Genomic DNA, 18,045 nt, shown 5'->3' with positions numbered 1-18,045 from the left:
AGAAGTTCACCATCCCCCAGCTCTCATGATCCCTGCCTCTCAAATTGGGAATTTTTGATTATTGAGAGTTCTTAAAAACACACACACACACACACACAAACTAAACTTAAAATGCAAGTTCTTGGTTTTTCAGTTTTTAGGAATTATATTTGTGGAGAAAGATCTGCTTTCCCCAATTCTCTCATGTTCCCTTATGGTGATATGTTCAACTGGGCGTGTATTACTCCCACTTGTATCATCTGTAAGCCTTTGTTTTAGATGGATCTATGTATTTTTAAAACTTAGGGTCCTTAAAGTCTTGGAGAATATCTTCATGAGTAAACTGCACCTGCCCTGTGACAAGATCTTCACAGAGTTCTGTGCCTTTAGGTGTTTTGGTTTTTGTTTTTTTTTCCAGTTTTTATCCTCCACTGATGCTTTAATTTTTTTTATGATGAAATAAAGTTGCACTATAAATACAGAGAGTTCTCCCATTCCCTACCTCACCCCCACTCCCCAGGGTTAACATCCCACACAACCATAGTGCAGTTATCCAAACTAAGAAGCTAACTACATGCTCTGTTTGGTTTCCACTGGTTTTTTCACGAGTGTCCTTGCTCTGTTCCAGGGTCCTGTCCAAGATCCCACATTGCCTGTAGTTGTGGTGTCTCCTTAGAGTCTTCCAATCTGTGACACTTCCTCCATGGTCTCATCTTTTAGGACCTTCACACTTGTGAAGAGTTTAGCCAGCAACTCTGTACTGTGTCCTACTACTTGGGTTTGGTGTTCTCCTATGATTTATTTGGCATGATACAACTTTGGCAAGAATGTCAAAGACGTGATGTCGCCTTCTCGGTAGGTACGTGATATCAACATGTCTTATTACTGATGGTAACATTGATCACGTGATTAATTCTCTTTCCAATTAATTTCTTGAAGGACGATACTTTGAGGCTATGCAGACATCTTGTCTCCTCAAACTTCCACTAGATTTAGCATCTCTTAGGTCTTACCTATAGCAATTATTACGGTGGTGTTGCAATGGTGATTTAATATTCTCTCCTTCCTTTGTACGTTAATTGGAACTCTTTTGTAAAGAAGAGCGATCTCTTCCAATGCAAACATGCATTTATTTCTGTACTTACCTACCTGTATATAATTTTATATTGATACCTCTGATTCCCATCAAACAATTTCTGGAAGGGTTGGTATATATTTCTACTTGTTCAGATGGTGTTTTTAAGTTATATTCCTTTTTTTTTTTTAAATATTTTTTTTTTATTTATTTATTCAACAGAGATAGACAGCCAGCGAGAGAGGGAACACAAGCAGGGGGAGTGGGAGAGGAAGAAGCAGGCTCATAGCGGAGGAGCCTGATGTGGGGCTCGATCCCCTAACGCCGGGATCACGCCCTGAGCCGAAGGCAGATGCTTAACCGCTGTCCCACCCAGGCGCCCCAAGTTATATTCCTTTTTTAAAGAAGGTTTTATTATTTTTTTTTAATCTCTACACCCAACATCAGGCTTGAACTCACAACCCCGAGATAAAGAGTTGCATGCTTTCCCAACTGAGCCAGCCAGGGGCCCCAGTGAGCTGTCTACTTATTTAAATTTCACTAATGTGCTCTTACAGTCTTTTATCAGTGTCATGAATGAGATTTCCTATCTGTCCCTGCCTCCCACCCTATATTTCCAACTGTTCTTTCTAGAATAAAGTGGTTAGATAATAAATTCAAGACAAATAAAAATCAGTCTCTTTAAAATTGGAGTCTTTAAATATATAGCCATATTTGTGAATGGAGAAAATCAGTATAGTCATTTGGTTACATTTGTGGCATTTAGTGATTTATTGCCACTAAAAGTGTTTCTGAACCATCCTTGCATTATTGGAATAAACTACTCACTCAGTTGTAACATATTGTTCTAGAAAATAGCTGGAAATGACTTGCTATTTTTTTAAAGAATTATCTGTGAGTCTATGAGGGGAAGAAGAGGGAGAGGTGCACTATCTTCAATTTTGATACAGACTTCTATAGCTTTAAAACATTAATGGAGCATTTCCATTTCTCTGTTGACCTCAATGGATTAACATTAGAATTGTGTTCTTTAAATCCAAGTGGAATTTAGCTATAAAACCATCCAGGTCTAATACCTGTTTTACCTGATAAATATTTTAGTGCTACAGGAATTTGTGAGTTCTCTACTGCTTCTTAAAACAATTTTTGCCCATGTACATTCTTCAAGGTAATCCCCCATTTGCCCTAGTTTACAAATGTATCTTATTTTGGGGTTCATTCTCCTTCTCAACATTTACTCTTGTATTGTTTCTGCTCTTACTTTGTTCAAGCAGGCAAAGAGTTTATTTAATGGATCTTAATGAACTGGAATGTTTTTTCTTCTATGTTTTATAATTCATTTAGATGGCTTTTACCTTTACTTTGTCCCTATCAGTTTTATCAGTGTTTAGAAAATTTTATCAGTGTTTAGAAAAATTCCAAGATGAGTAGTTAGTGCATGTGTTTTCAGTCTTCTCTGGTTTTAAGGCAGGCATTTTCCTCTTCTAAATATGGTTATGGCATAAACATTTTACTGCTGTTTAGGTAATTGTTTTCATTTGTTTTATCTGGAAATTTCTTTTCCAATAGTGAATATTTGGGCTTTTATTAAATCTTCCAAATCTTATCGACTTATGAAATCCTTCTCCTCCAAAATGTATTGAAGTTGTCTTTGTGACCAATTACGCAATCAAGTTTATAAAGTTTCCGGGAAACCGAAGGAAACAGTGTATGTTATCCACTGGTAGGACACAAAGGTGTTTCTCTCTTAACTCAAGCTTGTTAATATTAGCTTGATCATCTGTCCTTGCTGATTTTTTTTTAATCTTTGTGAGTGCTTTTGTTTTCTAGATTTAGGTATGATGCTGTGTCCTAATTAAACCCCAAGGCCTCTTGCATCCCTTTGCAAACCAAACTATCATTCCGTATGGTTCCTCTTAATAATCTTTGATGCTTTTGACCTTACACCTTTTTTTTTTTTTTTGAGAGAGAGAGAGAGAACAAGTGATGGGGAGGGGGAGAGCAGGAAGCCCGACGACCCAGAGATGATGACCTGAGATGAAGGTAGATGTCTGACTGAGCCACCCAGGCGCCCCTAAATTCTACTGTGAGATTAATTTTTTCTTCCCAATTTCTTCCAGCAATTCTTCCATTCTTGGGGGAGGGTGGTCGTAACCTTTGCTCAGGTAATACCCTGTTGGTTTTAGCCTTATTTCTTGTAAAAATTGCAGTTAGGTTTTCTAACTTTTCCGATGGGAGAATTCAGCCCATTGGCTAAATCAAATATGTTCTATCCCTTCCATTTTGATTACTACACATTTCTCTTTAATTTCTTATTTTATCCCTTGTTTTTATTCCCGGTCAACTTTGTTTTCTAATGGTCCAAATTAAGCGGGCATTTTCTTTTCACATGAAAGCATCAGAATTAGCTCTCTCCGACTTGCAGGATGCTTTATTTGCTAACTGAACCCCTAGGCATCAAAGTCAAAACTTTGTAGACACCTTTATTTTACTTCTCAGCTCCAAGGTTTTGCTGATATTTAAATATTTTGAATTCCAGACTAGAACAAAATTTTTCATAGTGTGTTTCTGTTTTAGGAATTCTTGTATTTAAGGTCACAAAATCTTAATCAGACTATAAAATGTAACAGTACTAAGTTATTTCCCTTTCTTCATCTATGCTCTCCTGAGGTTTCCCTTGGGGGCGATGCCTATCTGAAAACATTGTATGTCCACAAATACATTTCTGTTGCCTTGACATGTGGGTGGCTGGAGACGGAGTTCTTTGGTCTTACCAGTGCTGAAGAGGACAAGTCTGAGGTTAGCTTTATTTTCTTAGTAGATAACTTAGTATGTTGGGAAGTCTAGCTTTTTATTTATCCTTGGAATTCCAAGGCTCTACAGGCACACCTCAAATACTACGGGCATGCTTCCAGACCACCACAGTAAAGCAAATACCAGAATAAAGTGAGTCAAGCGAATTTTGTTTCCCAGTGCACATAAACGATAGGTTTTAGTGTGCAATAACATTGTCTAAACAATGTATATATCTTAACGGTGTTTTGGCAACAAAGTATTTTTAAATTATCTGAGGTTTCAGCAAGTCCGTCTTTGTGCTGGTGGAGGGTCTTGCCTCGACGTTGCTGCCGGATCAGGATGGTGGTTAAGAAGTTTGAGGCAATTTTAAAAAGTTTGCTCCATCCATCGATTCCTTTCAGTTGAACACACAGAGGCCATGGTAGGGTTATTCACTGGCCTAATTTCAGTATATTGTGTCTCAGGGAAAGAGACAGAATGGCTGATTGGTCAGTTTGCTGTTGTATGTGGGTGAGGTCCTTGGTATTCCAGAACAATTAACATACTAACATCAAAGATCCCCATAACAAAAGTTGTACCAAAATGGGGCAGAGACAGGAAGTGAGCAAATGCTTTTGGAAAAATGGTGCTACTAGGCTTGCTCAACACAGGGTTGCCCCAAACTTTCAATTTGTTAAAAAAAAAAAAAAAAAGTGCAATAAAACAGGTATGCCTGTACTAGAACAGAAGCTGGGGTCTGGGGTGCATTCTGTTCATCCCTTCCAGGAATCCAGTAACCCCTCTCAAGCAGCAAGTAAGAGAAAGTTCCCTCTTTTAACTTTCATTAATAGCTCCCTGCCCATCTGTTCCCCTTCGCTCTGGGGGACATGCTTGCGTGTGGGTCCCTTCGCGGTGTTCTTTGAGCCTCCTTCACGGTGGTATTGCTCTGGCTTACGAGCCATTTCTTCCATGTTACCTTTTGGGTCACTAATGCAGATCGCTGTGCATATGCTGAATTTTTAAATTCAAGGAATCAGGTTTTTGTTTCAAATTCCAGGAAGTCTTTTTCAGTGCTCTGCTTCGACATCCTTGAAGGTTCTCCTGACTTGTATGGTAGGGTCCTCTTTGGATGCTTCCCACGGCTCTACTCCAGCTGCTGGCACGGGCGCCACGTGTCTACCTGGCTCTGTCCTCCTCTTACCGCGTGTGCCAGGTTTTTTCCTACTTCGCGCTCATGGTGTTTGGTCTGTTGAGCGGTTACATCAGGCTGGTGGGGCATTGTGGCAGGAGCAGAAGTCTCTGCTCCTTGGGCTCAAACTGGCAAACGGTAGCTGTGGAGGCACAAGGAGGGTCTTCCCAGCTGTAAGGAAATCTTCACCATCCTCCAAAACCAGGACCAGCTCAGCGTTAGGGTGCCGCTCCCTGCCCCCACCCCTGCCCCTGGTCTCTAGAGGGTGCGCGGTAGCCCTTCTGCAAAGGGCTTCACACAACTCTCCTGGCACAGCCCTGACTGGGAACCACAGCGTCCTGGTCTTTGCCCCCCTTAGCTCCCAGCCAGCAGCATCCGCCGCAGGACCAGTACACAGATCCCAGGCGCTGCCAGCCTTGCCCCTGGGTGATGAAAGGATGCACACTCCTATTTCCGCACTTTCTCCTGTCCTGTTCTTCTGAACCTCACAAGTTTAAATCATTTGAGTGGAAGCCCTTTTTCAGTTAATGGCAAGTTTGGATATAATACATCAGCTTAAAAGAAACTTTAAGAGAACAATTCAACATGCTTTCACGAAGATGTGGGGTTATTTTTTCTTTCTGATCTAGTATTCCATTATGAAATATCTAGCCCCAGGAAATAACTTTTAATCAAAAAAAGGTTTATGAAGACCTTCATTATTTATAAAGTAAAAAATGGCAAACAGCCTCCTTGTGCATCACTGGGAGAATGGCTAAGTGAATGAGGGACGCTCGCCTGATGAGACAGGCATTCATGGCTCTGAAAATCATAACCTAGAAACAGGCTTCAGGTCGTCTGTGAAGCAGATAAAGGGCACACGTTCGTGCATATTACAGGAATCCAAGCGTGGCTCGATCACGTGCAAAAAGGAAATCGGCCCAAATGCTCCCTGCAACCGGTTAGGTACAGGGAGCTTACGGGATTTTTTTTTTTCCATCCCCTCCTCCTTTGTTGTACTACTGACTTCTCAAGTGTAGGAGGCAATGAAACGGTGTTGAAAAGATTTTTTGTCAACCACATACGAAGCTAACCGGGCAAAGGACAGAGCATTGATAAGGCAGTTGTGACGTGTCAGTGGCTTCTTGAGAAGCCGCTCGAAGTGCTCACTGACGGTTTTCTGGAGCTTAAGCTCCAGCCAGCCGTCCCTGCAGCAATCAATCACTGGCTCAGAGATGGCTGTTGACCAGAGTCTCTTCCTGGCATAACAGAGGATACGGTAATAACTAAAACAAGGTCTGACCTGGGGCAAGGAGAAAGGCCAGGTCTACCACCCACCCCAGCTCAGCTCAGCTCCCCAGAGACGCCTCGTCGCACGGGGGTCGGAAACTCCAAATGGCACTTGCGAGTGCCCGAGAACCAGGTGACAGATGTGGCATTAAAGCTTAAAAACCATCCGCCGGAATGAGATTTGCACATACTCAGCCACCTTTTCTGCCCAAACTCCTTCAGACAGCAGATCTGGGCGCGTTCACTCTCCCCTTGGCACCCCACACCCTGCCCTCACTCCATGCCGTGCTCCGCCGGGGGCAGCCCCGACCACCCCCTCACAGGAAGCCTCCTGCAGGGAGGAAGTTACATCTAGAGAAATAGATTTTCTTTTAAATATACTAAAAGTTTCTCTGCTGCTGGTGTTACCAAATTATTTATAATGTTTCCAAGTTGTTTACAACAGCTTTGCAGAGCGATGTCTAGACCGATGCTGCCCCATCTGCATCCGAAACCAAGTTTATCATATCATTTGTCCATGAAATGTCTGCAGGTGGGCTTTATGTACACACAGAGAAAGCTCTAGTTCCCTTTGCACAGGCAGCAGAATCCCAGATCCTTCTGTGGCCCAGGGAGAGGTAGGCTTGACTAAGCCGGGGGACTTCAAGTTTACTTATTCCAAGTTTTACAGGTTTACCATCCTGTTAAATAAACTGATCCCAGGGGCTCCTGGGTGGTCTAGTCAGTTAGGTGGTCTTCAGCTCAGGTCATGATCCTGGGGTCCTGGGATCAGGCCCTCAGTGGGGAGTCTGCAGTTCTCCCTCTGCCCTTCCCCACTCTCCCTGCTTGTGGTTGGCCTCTCTCTCTCAAATAAGGAAAAAAAAAAGAAGTGATCCCACATCTGGGACTCAATCCTAAAAAAATAACTCTGAATTAAGGGAGGCAAATAGTAATCACATGAAAAATATCATGGAAGCCTTCATTGTAAGTGGATTCCATGAATGCCCAACTTGGAGGAATGGTGACTAATCTACGGTCAGTCCACTCGATGGCAACACCTGTCCATCATGTAAGTGCTAATAAAGATTAGGTTAACAGTACGAAAACTGTTGATAATCATGAGATTATAAAGCACTTCTCAACAAGGGCAGCTTTGCCAGCCAGGGGACACTTAACAATGTCTGAAGATAATTTGCTTGTTAGACAAGGTACAGGGTTACCGCCCAACAATCCAAATGCAGGGGGCAGCCCCCCCACAAAGGCAGATGCAGCCCTCAATGTGAAGAATGCCAGACTTTGAAAAAGAAACTGGACATATGGATTGGTGTTATTATTACACTTACGTAAAGAAGGCATTGGCCTAGGAAGAGAAGGACTCAAATGGACCAAATGCTTGCTTACTTTATCTACTCGTCTCTTCCCCCACATTATAAAACTGTAGACAGGCACAGTCTGGGCTGTGTGTGTGTATTAAGCCATTTATACAAAATAATGTATTCTGGCTTAGGTCTTTTTAATGGACTTAAAGAACTCAGTCTTACGGGTGATAAATTATCTAAAGAGCCATTTAAGTCTTGGGCGTTCTCAGCAAGGACTTGACAACTAACGCCGTTGTCCTTTCAGGACCGAACATTGCTATCACAGTAAGAATCAGGAAAGGTGATTTTTTTTGACCCATTGCTGAAGGTTCAAGTGACTATTCAGTTCGTATGGAAACATTTATCTTGAGTCTAAAGCACTGACATGTCAAATTTGTTTCAAAATGGAAAACTTTACATTATCCATCGCCTTATCCTGTCAAGACACAATTTTGTTATCAGCAGCCTGTTTTATACCCACACAATGCCTCTGGCTGTCACTGAGATTCTTTTTGCTGCTTTCTGTCTGTCTGTCCTTATCCTGGCATCCTCTTCCATCTCAATGTTTATAAAATGCTTTGAGAAGTGGGAAACTATCAAGATTGCAAAAACCGAACGTAAGGCAGCCAGCTATGCAGAAAAGCCTAATGTTCTCTCCTCTGAGTCAAGTTCATGAATTTTTGCTGCATTGACTATGGCTACAGCTGTTAAAAGGCATCTCCACCCCTGCCATCTCCCTTCCCTGTTGGATGGTTCTCTGCTTTATTCTGGAAGTTGCCAAATAAGCAACTTCCAAATCCCCGTTCAGTTTAGCGCCAACACAACAAGTTAGAGGCTGTGATTTCTCTACGCAGCGAACAACCAGGGAGAGAAAAGAAGGTGCATCTCCAGGGGCGCTGACCAAGGCCACATCAGCCCGCTGGGGTCCAGAACCGTGGGTTTTCTAGTTTATCCAAAGAGAAGTGGGGTGACCACACACTCACCCAGCCCATGCTGATTTTTGTGGTAGGGAGATGGAAAGACCTTGTAAGATTGTATTGGCCACAGCATGCATGGGGTCTTGCAAAAACACATGCCCACTGGGTCTCGTTCTGTGGGAGAGGCTGTCCAGAGGATTGTGAAGCTCCCAAATCACATATGCAGATATTCTCTACCATCAACCTGAGACCTGTACTATCCCAGCTGCATTCACTGAGGCCAAGTCCTTCCCACCAACCTCCCCAAATAGGTTAATCGAAGGAGGGACTGTGCATCTTCAAGGTCTTGACAAAACAAACGGACCAAAGTGGCAGGCTCCTCTGGGAGCAAAGAGAAGGGCACCAGTGCCCATCCCCGTGAACGTGCTTTCCCAGCACAGGCCACAACAGGGCCTTCGTGGATGCTCCCAGCCCGTCTGAAGGGACTCCCAGGACCAACAGCAGGGGGGAAGCACCCGGGAAAGGATGAGCTGCTCTAGAAGAGCATTCATTATCTTGCTGAAACGGAACTGTACGGAGCGCCAAGAGCGTCACCCTGTCTGACTACATGAGCTACTCAAAGAAGCGTACGCCATTCTCCAAGAAGGAAGGAGGCTGGAAGGAAAAACCTGGGACCACGGAGGAATTCTTTTATGACGTGGCATGTCCGACTCGGTAATTCCCAATGGGTTTAAGTCCATCAGCCAACGGTACCCATAGCCCTTTCAACCCCACCAGCACACACAGCTGAGGGAACCCCAACGGGCGTTTCTTCACTCACCAGGACTGGCTGCATCTCACAGAAAACCAGGAGGGAAGCCAGCTCAATGTCTTCGCTGTACCCGTTCTTCAGAGGAACAGATCTGAATCCTGAATAGAAAGGCAATGCAAAGACAAGCCATTAATGTCAGACCTTAGCTTTCTTAGGGTACTCGGGGATCGCATGCCCAGTACCAGGAGCAGGTAAATTAGTGACCTCTGCTGGGGGCTGACTTTCTGGAAACCAAAGGTCCCCTCCTCACGGCTCAGGAGAGGGGCTCCAGAATGTAGCCCTGACGGACATGCCCACACAGAGAATTGCAGTTAAAGATCTCTGCCATGTAGAAATGAAAATCATTCACTCGAAAGAAATCAAAACGTACAGAACATCACACATTTAGAGGGCCTGCAGCTGTGGTTCAATTCCTTAAGTCCTCCAGAGGCCAAAAGGCTCACAGGAGTGATGCAGCCTTGCACCCCCTCCTTCTCTGTCTGTGCAAAGTGTAGGATGGGGGTGTGTTTCCTCCTGGAAGATTTCCAAAAGGAGGAATTCTGTCCCCTGGCAGTCCATAGCAGTAGCAATCCTCCTCAGGAAGCCTTTCTCTATTTATAATTAGGGCACTCATTTAAGTGTTTATTATTTAGGGGGGAGGGCTGAGGTAGAGCTGATCCACCCCCCCCCATTAAGTAGTGTTAAGACAATGCATCTCAAAGATTGTTTGGTTTGCTTGTTTTAAAATAGTAAAGACTGAAGTCTTGTTCCTACCCACTCTTAAAAATCCCAGAAGTGATTTTTAAGATACAGTTTTGAGTTTCTTTTAAGTCACTAACTATAGTTCTCTAAACCCAGGCAGTTCCAAACCACATGGTTTTCATTTAACAGTGTACCTTGGAGATGATATGACCCTAGTTTGTCTCGAAAGCTTTTATTTGCATTCCGTCTTCCGATTCTCCCGGACAAGCAATGCCTGAATCCTCTGTGTCTTCCGTCATCCAGGTTTTGGCTTGTCCCGTTATTATTCCTACTTCTCTTGGAGAACCTTTAACAGTATCACTTGACTAATCCTTCTCTCCCTTCTCACTGCTTAAGGTGAGGAAGTTGATGTGCTGATTGCAAGCCCACACCTCCTCTCTCCTTCCTTCCCCTAATTGGGGTAAGCTGGATTATTGTCTCCGCAAGATACTGCGTGTAAATACAGCTGACCCTGGAGTAACACAGGTGTGAACTATGCAGGTCCACTCTATACACAGATTTTTTCCAGTAAGTACAGTACTGTGAATGTATCTTCTTAACATGTTCTCCTCCAGCTTACTTTGTATTTTATACTGTATTCTTACAGTATGTGTTAATTGACTGTTTAAGGCTTCTAGTCAGCAATAGGCTGTTAGTAGGTTTTGGGGGAGTCAAAAATCTGGGGTGGCTTTTTGACTCCTTGAAGGATGGACATCCCCAACCCCCACATTGTTCAAGGGTCAGCTGTATTATTTCATTTTGTAACCATAGTTCTTCCACAAAAGGAGACATGGTTACAAAGTTTTCAAACATACAGCAAAGCTAGGTTAATATTACAAGGAACCCTGGTATACCAGCCACCTAGTTCCTACCCCAACCTGCTCCTAGGTTGTTGGTTGTTTTATCACATGTATCCACTCTGCCATGTAGTATACAGGTGTATATGTATTTCAAGGTGAGATGAAGACATCTGTACACTTGCTCCTACATACGTCAGCAGGCATCTCATGAACTGAGCGCAATACTTGTTTTCAGTGTTCTTCTGATTTCAAACGTGTGCATGTCACTGTGTGGAAGTTTCAAACGTCTAGTGCTCACTACCTTTCCACTGGACTTCTCTATCCGTGTTTGTTAGCTAAACTTGTCCTCTCATTTTCTTTAATATGACCTTGTGAGACACATAATCCTCAAATGGCACAGATTTGAACACATCCATTTTTTGATTTTACACTTGAGTGACAGTTTGGGTATAAAACTCTCAGGTCAGACCTTTCCCCAGAGGATTTTGAGGACATTGCTTTCCATGAATAGTGGAGTTTTCTGACCTATTCTTCCCTTCTAAGTGACGTGGTTTTTCTTGGTTTGTTTACTGGTCTGTTTTTGCCTGGATATCTCAGCATTCCTGCTATCTAGCCTAGCGCTCCTCCAGCTTTAATAATACGGGAATTTTATTAAAATGCAGATTCTGACTGGGGGCTAGGGTGGGGCCTGAGCTGCTGCATCTCTAGGAACTGGTCTGGGGACAATGTGGAAGAAGTCGTCTAGGTGTTGATCGACTGTTACAACGTACTAGACTGCTGAGCATTCCATGGTATCGGGAAGGCTATCAGGTACCCCCTGTACTCCAAGACATGGCAGTGCCCTTTTGCTTAGAACCAACACTCAGCAGGTGTCCCCAAATTTGGAGAAGTGAACCCCATCCCCATGTCCCTCCTTCCAATGGCCAAGTCTCATTTCATGAGCAGCCTTCATACATCTTGGGGTTAGGATGGAAAGGTGTTTCCCAACTGAAATTACTAGAAACAGTTTGGTTCAGTTTTATCCTTGTTGGTTTGGGTTGTGTCATAGATGAAAGGGAAGTAGAGGCCTCTTTTAAAGCATGCTCAGTATTTTGGCTTATTAGGAGTAGGGGAGGCCTACAGAGCAGGACGAACGTGGGGTGTGCAGTGAGACATTCCTGGGTCTGCAGCCCAGCTCTGGTCCTACAGGTGTGTGACCTTGAGCAGGTTAATTAACATCTCGAGGCCCCAAAGCGCTCATGTTTAAAAAGCAGAGATGATAAAACCTCTAATCCTTGCAGCAGTCCTGTGAAAAAGAGTTTAAGGCACAAAACGCAATAAATGATGTTTTCCTTCCTCTCTGAGCTCCATCTGGCTCAAAAGCTTAAGTGCATCCCTAACGACAATGGGTAGAGTTTGTGAGTTCAGAAGGTTCCCAATGCCTTATGCGAAAAGCCATATTCCTTCCCTGAATATGGCTGTGCAGGCCTTGCCAGAAATTGCACAGGAGTGAGACAAGGTCCTTACTGACCGTTCTCACAGCTGGGGGAAGGGTCACATTTTTTGTCATCCATGATCTATATTGCTGTTTTTAAAAAATACAAAGATCTTACTGATTTGAGAGAGAGGCGGAGGAGAGGGAGAAGCAGGCTCCCTACTGAGCAGGGAGCCCAACATGAGGTTCGATCCCAGGACCCTGAGATCAGGACCTGAGCCAAAGGCAGATGCTTAACCGACAGAGCCACCCAGGCGCTCCCCTCCTTTGTATTTTAAATCTCCAAGCTAAGTCCTAGCATTGTCGAGATTAACGGACACAGTTTGGCTAAGGGATGGTTCATCAACTCTGACCTCTCTCCAAGGCAAGGCGTTAGGAGCAACTATAAAGCTCACACCCCTCGTCCTTCAAGAGGATATGGTAACGAGGTCCTGATAGCAGAGCTGCCTGTCTGTGCAGGATGAGCCTGGGGAAGGTGGGGTAAGAACAGACGAGGATGGTAAGATGAGCAGGTGAGCTCAGTTCTCTTGCAGGGCCAGCTGAGATGCTAGTGAAACCTACACCTTCCTGCTTCTCCCCCCAACCCCCCGGTAGAGCCTAGCACCCAGGGCCCTGCACTTTCTAAGCTCATGGCTAGTTGGGCAAGGGCCAGAAATGATCAGATTTACAATACTAAGAAAGGTAGAAATTTAGAGAGTATCTAATATGTTTCAAGTTCAGAAAAAAACAAAGGAAACAGAATACAAGGTTTCCAAACAACATCAAGAAAAAAGACTGTATTGGTATATAAATCACTGAGTGATCGGTTTCTCTTGAAAAATGATCCTTGGGGAACAGTGACCTCATGAGGACTCTAGAAGGATCTATGATCTTAAGGCTCATGCCTCAGAAATACTAAGGAAGGGGAGAAAAGGAATTGAGCATCGAGTGAGGGCCTATTGGTCAAATGCGACACATAAAATTCCGCAGGAGAGTAAAAGTAGAGAAACTATAAGGGTGGCCGCATCGACAAAGCAGCATCAAGCTTACTGTGCCCCAATCCCCTCCCTGGGGGGTCTATTTCCGCACTGGGGGGGATGGGACTCAATTTGTTTTTTGGGTTTTTTAAATTTTTGAGAGAGAACATGTGTGCATGCCAGAGGGAGCACGAGTGGGGGGAGAAGGAGAAGCAAGCCCCCTGCAGAGCAGGGAGCCCGATGCAGGGCTGAATCCCAGGACTCCAAGATCATGACCTGAGCTGAAGGCAGACGCTTAACCAACTGAGCCACCCAGGCGCTCACAACTGGAGGTTTATCAACCATTCAGTTTTATGGAATAGGAAGGAGAAGCTCTCATGATGTGGGAAGAGGCAGATCTGAGACTGTAACTCACAGCCGATCGGGGCCCTTTCCTTCCCAGCCGGGGACAGTGCCAGCCAGGACACGTGGGAGGTGCAATCATACTGCAGCCCCCAGCCTTTCAAAATGAGACCTAATGCCCCCCTGCCTGGTGGACCATCCCCTAATCCAGCTTTGCACACAGAGGCCTGACTGCACAGGGTGCAGCCTCCCTTAGTCTGGATGTCAGCTCACGGTGACCACCTTATGTGATCAGCCGTCCAAGCCACCCAGTTTTGCAACAATGTAATAAAAGCCAGGAAGAATGCTGCTTCATTCTTTCTAAAGCCAGCAGCAGCACAGACCAAAAGTGATGCTAGCCCAAACTGAACCTCTTAATTAAAATGTCTTACCTGATTTGATTCCTTTGATGGGGTAAGTGGCGTGGGCGAGGAAATTGGGATCACTGAACATATCTTCCTCGTAGACCACAAAGCGCAGAAATGCCAGGTTGGGGTCGTAAATTTCAAAGGTCACTTTCTCCTGTGTTGCAGCCCAAACAGGACTTAGGCCATTGTCATCTGGAAGGAGACTGAGGCTCAGCAGAGGTTCCACTGGTCCTGCCCCCTCCTGGTAAAACCACCTCTCTATCCCTCGGCCTTTTGAATCTCTTTAGCAGCCCTATAAATACGTATCCGTGCCAAGATCTAAGAAATACTTATTTTTCCAGTAGCATTCCTGGTAAAGATGCTATCACAGGTCTGGCTCATAGTAAGCAGAGAAAAGAAGAGACCACATCCCCTTGCTACAGTTCCCATCTCCGCCCCCTCGGGTAGGGCAGGAGTGGGATAGCGGGAACAGGTAGGTGTGGAAGAGATCAGAGTGGGGACAGGGACGAGGGTCTGGCTCTCTCTAGAGGTAGAATGCATGTGGGTTCCGGAGTCGTCGGGGTGAACCAGCCTCGTGGAGCAAGGGCAGCAGCTAGCCTGCCTGCCCGCCCACCTTGGGAAATGCCAGTATACACCAGAGTCGTTCACCAGGCTGCCTCTTACCAGGGGCTGTGTTCCCAGGCCTTAAAACATTGACTGTTTACTCCTGGCTGCAGACCCTCCCTTCCCTCAGAGGCTAAAATCACCCAGGGGAGGCAGCAGCCTGGGGGGTCAGCCACATCTCTGTGTCTCTGCTCCTTAGCCTTGGACACAGTAGATAAGCAGGTGGGGGGCCGGCCCAGGACTCCCAACATGAGTGACAGCAAAGAGCAGCACTGTGTACCCATCCAGCTAGTTAATCGTGGGGCCCTGGGTTCTCCCCCACACCCCAAGCTGAGCCATAGCAGGCACTAGGGATGAAGGAAAAGCCCCGGACAATAAGTATACACAAAACCCCCCACCGGCTGCAACTTACTCACAACTGTTGTCTTAAACTTGTTGTTGTCATATTCGGCTCCGCAGATTTCCACCTCCACAAAGGGACACGCAATACTTCGTCCAAGCTTGGGGAGATGGCGAGCCCCGAGAACCTAGGACACCAAAGGTAAGTACTGGGATTCTCCCCAATGCAGCAGAGAGCTCAGTCTGGGTGCTGGAGAAGGACCATAGGAGGTCCCAGCCAACCCTCTGCCAGGGGGGCCGCCCCACTGCTTCCCTCTAGTGGATAGGGAGATAGGGCCGGAGAAGCCAAGATCCGAGCCCGCCTGCCATCACACTCACAGACCTGCCCTGAGCACAGACACGCACACACGTGTGCCCATGGACAACCTCCAGAGACAGCCCAGGAAAGAAAGTGGTATTTTTTTTAAGAAGACTTTTCATTACACATGCTGCATTTTTTTCTTCCTTAATCATATGAAAAATGCAATTTAAATCTCTACCTTGCATAGTTTCCAAAAGAGAAGAAAACCCAAACTCTTACAAAGAGACATAACTGTCTCTGAAAAGTTGGATGCATTTTAAACAATTTTCACCCCCTAAAACTGGTCGCTGGGGGGAGACACTCTCTCTTCCGCGAAGACCAAACGGCCATTTCTCATGCTGTATTTCCCTCCTTCCCTGGCTGAAGGCGGACTTCACTGAGACCCTGCTGAACCCAGCAAAAGATGAATTCCTACCTCACCCCAGCAGGTGACATGGAGAGGTGACCAAGTCCCCTCCCTATGACCCTGGGGTGCCCTGTAATTCAGATCCTGAAACAGTGACTGGGGATTGATGGTTTCAACAAGCTGACAGGTGTCACTAGGCACAGGCCTCAGTTACCTTGACTGACAGAGTCATCAGGATCTTCCTCTGGGACTCCGGTGGCATGGGGTCATACTTCTCGGACCTCATGCTCTCAGGCTGGAGGACGTAGCCCGTCCGCCCGTTGAGTGAGAACAAGGCGTGATTCATCTGCATGTACTTGTCTGGGAAGGAAAGGGAACGGCAGCTGTAAGAAAAGGTGGCCTCTTGGGCTGGCGGTGCTACGTGGGGAGTGATTTATACCTGTTTCCAAAAATAATTTCAGGCACTTGTTAAATTACGCATTAAAAAAAAAAAAAAAAAACCCAACTGGTGAACGCCATTCTAGGTATTACACTAAAACCTACTCAGCACTCAAAATTTCTTACATTTTTTTTCCTAAGAGTTAATTTTAAAATTTCACTTAAGATAGGCCTCAGGGGAAAAAAAGTCATTTTAACTCAAATGACAGGGAAAGATCCACACAGGAAAGCGATCTGATAATGTTGCTATAAATACCTCCACCCCATTAGCGAGATGAGCTAAGAAGCAGGAACAGTTTGCAGAAAAGAAAATGCTTCCTAAATACGCGGAAAACTGGCTCACTACTCCTAACAAGGGAAGCCCTCAAGGTAACGTGACATCAATCTGCACCTGTCTGATGCGCAAAGATCGAAAAGTTTGATAAAACTAGGTTGGTGAAGTCATGCTGGCAAGGTGTATTCGAACGTCTCCCCACTTTGCGTTCCCACCCACGGTGTCTCTGGAGGGCAGTCTGATGAAGTGTTGGAGCTCAGGCACGACGGGGTGCAGGGGTCCAGTGGGTCTCCTCAGGAAAGTTGGACCAAAGCCAGTGCAGTAGCCCCTGGCCTGTGCTCTGAGTGCCCGTGCGTGAAGCGCCGCGGTGGGGGAGACTGGTTAAATAGTTGAGGGTTCCACTCAATGGAACCCGGCATACGCGTTAAGACAATATAAAGGAGACGAGTGAAGAGATATCAACAAAAGAGCACAGCACTGTGATTTATGCTACCATTGGAGTAAAAAAAGTTTTGCATGTTGGCTTTTCTCGGCAGTGACCATCTCGGCAACAGTCTGAGCATGAAGCCCTGAAAGAAGGATGGGCCAGGAGAAGGGCTCCCTGAAGACAGCCACCAAACACCTGGATCCAGCTGTGCCTGAAGCTCGGTGCCAACTCCTGGACTTCTTCATTACATGAGCTCAGGTGTCTCCTTCCTCCCCTAAGCCCCCCCTGCTCAGCGTTGGTCACCTGGCATCGCAGAGCCCACCAGAAACAAATGCCCGATATGCCAGCACCACTCCAACACTAGCATGCTGGGTGAACCCTGACAGATTCTGGGATAGCAGGTCACACTGGTGGCCCCAGAAGACTGCCTGGTGTGATGCCACCATCGGTGCTCCTTTACCTGGCGTCTGGAAGTTGAGTGCCACCATCTGGGAGCCGCACAGCCAGAGGCGAAAGGGGTCGTAGTTGGAGGAGTCCACCCTCTGTCCCTTTGGGTAAACACGGGTCAGGCCCTTCTGATTGTACTTCAGGAGGTCGATGGGTTTCTGCCTGACGACACTGTCCGCCTTCGTCTCCACAAAGGAGCGGATTTCTCGGAAGTCGGGGTTTTCTGCACACACGAGACGGAGTCACCATTTATCTGTCTGATGCATTTCCCTAACGCTCCCTGCACCAGCTGGGTTCGCGGTGGGAAATGAACCAGGGACCTCAGGGCCAAGCCAGTCCAGTGGCACGGACACTCTTACTGTAACCGGTACTGCTCTGGGCCCTTGCCTTCCGAGGATCCCAGTGTTCCCACAGCCTTTTAGTCTGGGGTGAGTGTAATTTACCTCTTGTTTAAAATCACCACCAGCCTTGTGCCCAAAGTGGTACAGAAGGGGACACGGTGGAGGGTGGCCGCAGGGCTCAGCAGGAGATTTTAGGGTCTGGCTTCCTCCTCAAAGGGGAGGGAAAATGAGGGAACCAGGCACCACGGGGGAGGGAGAGTCCACTGCTGGCAGGCAGGGGTGGGCTCAGAGGGGGGCACAAGACCATGCAACTGAGGCAGCCGGCCCCTCAACATGAGTCCGGTTCTGAGCTCTGCCACAGGGACCAAGGGACCAGCCGCCCAGGGACTGGTAACTAGGCTTCAGTGCTGTTTCTCTG

General features: G+C 46.0%; 1 protein-coding gene and 1 long non-coding RNA gene across 3 annotated transcripts in view; one reads left to right on the top strand and one right to left on the bottom strand.

Moving 5' to 3' along the window:
* The window catches only part of LOC123000783 (uncharacterized), a 56,004-nt gene extending 38,604 nt beyond the window's left edge, over positions 1-17,400 (top strand). The window contains exons 3-4 of the long non-coding RNA XR_006409046.3: positions 15,114-15,195; positions 16,949-17,400. This is a non-coding gene — a long non-coding RNA (uncharacterized LOC123000783). The remainder of the gene's footprint in view (positions 1-15,113; positions 15,196-16,948) is intronic.
* PLCG2 (phospholipase C gamma 2) overlaps positions 1-18,045 on the bottom strand; it is a 140,919-nt gene that overhangs the window by 11,406 nt on the left and 111,468 nt on the right. For both annotated transcript variants that reach the window (XM_026495308.4, XM_057314675.1), the window contains 5 exons: positions 17,300-17,509; positions 15,915-16,060; positions 15,067-15,181; positions 14,076-14,243; positions 9,362-9,450 (listed from right to left, as the gene is read on the bottom strand). In XM_026495308.4, coding sequence (XP_026351093.1) covers positions 9,362-9,450; positions 14,076-14,243; positions 15,067-15,181; positions 15,915-16,060; positions 17,300-17,509 — 728 coding nt within the window. The remainder of the gene's footprint in view (positions 1-9,361; positions 9,451-14,075; positions 14,244-15,066; positions 15,182-15,914; positions 16,061-17,299; positions 17,510-18,045) is intronic.

The sequence above is a fragment of the Ursus arctos genome, unplaced genomic scaffold (assembly GCF_023065955.2).
Source record: "Ursus arctos isolate Adak ecotype North America unplaced genomic scaffold, UrsArc2.0 scaffold_19, whole genome shotgun sequence".
NCBI classification, from domain to species: domain Eukaryota; kingdom Metazoa; phylum Chordata; class Mammalia; order Carnivora; family Ursidae; genus Ursus; species Ursus arctos.
The sequence above is the reverse complement of the archived record's forward strand: the minus strand, read 5'-3'. Positions and strand labels throughout refer to the sequence as shown.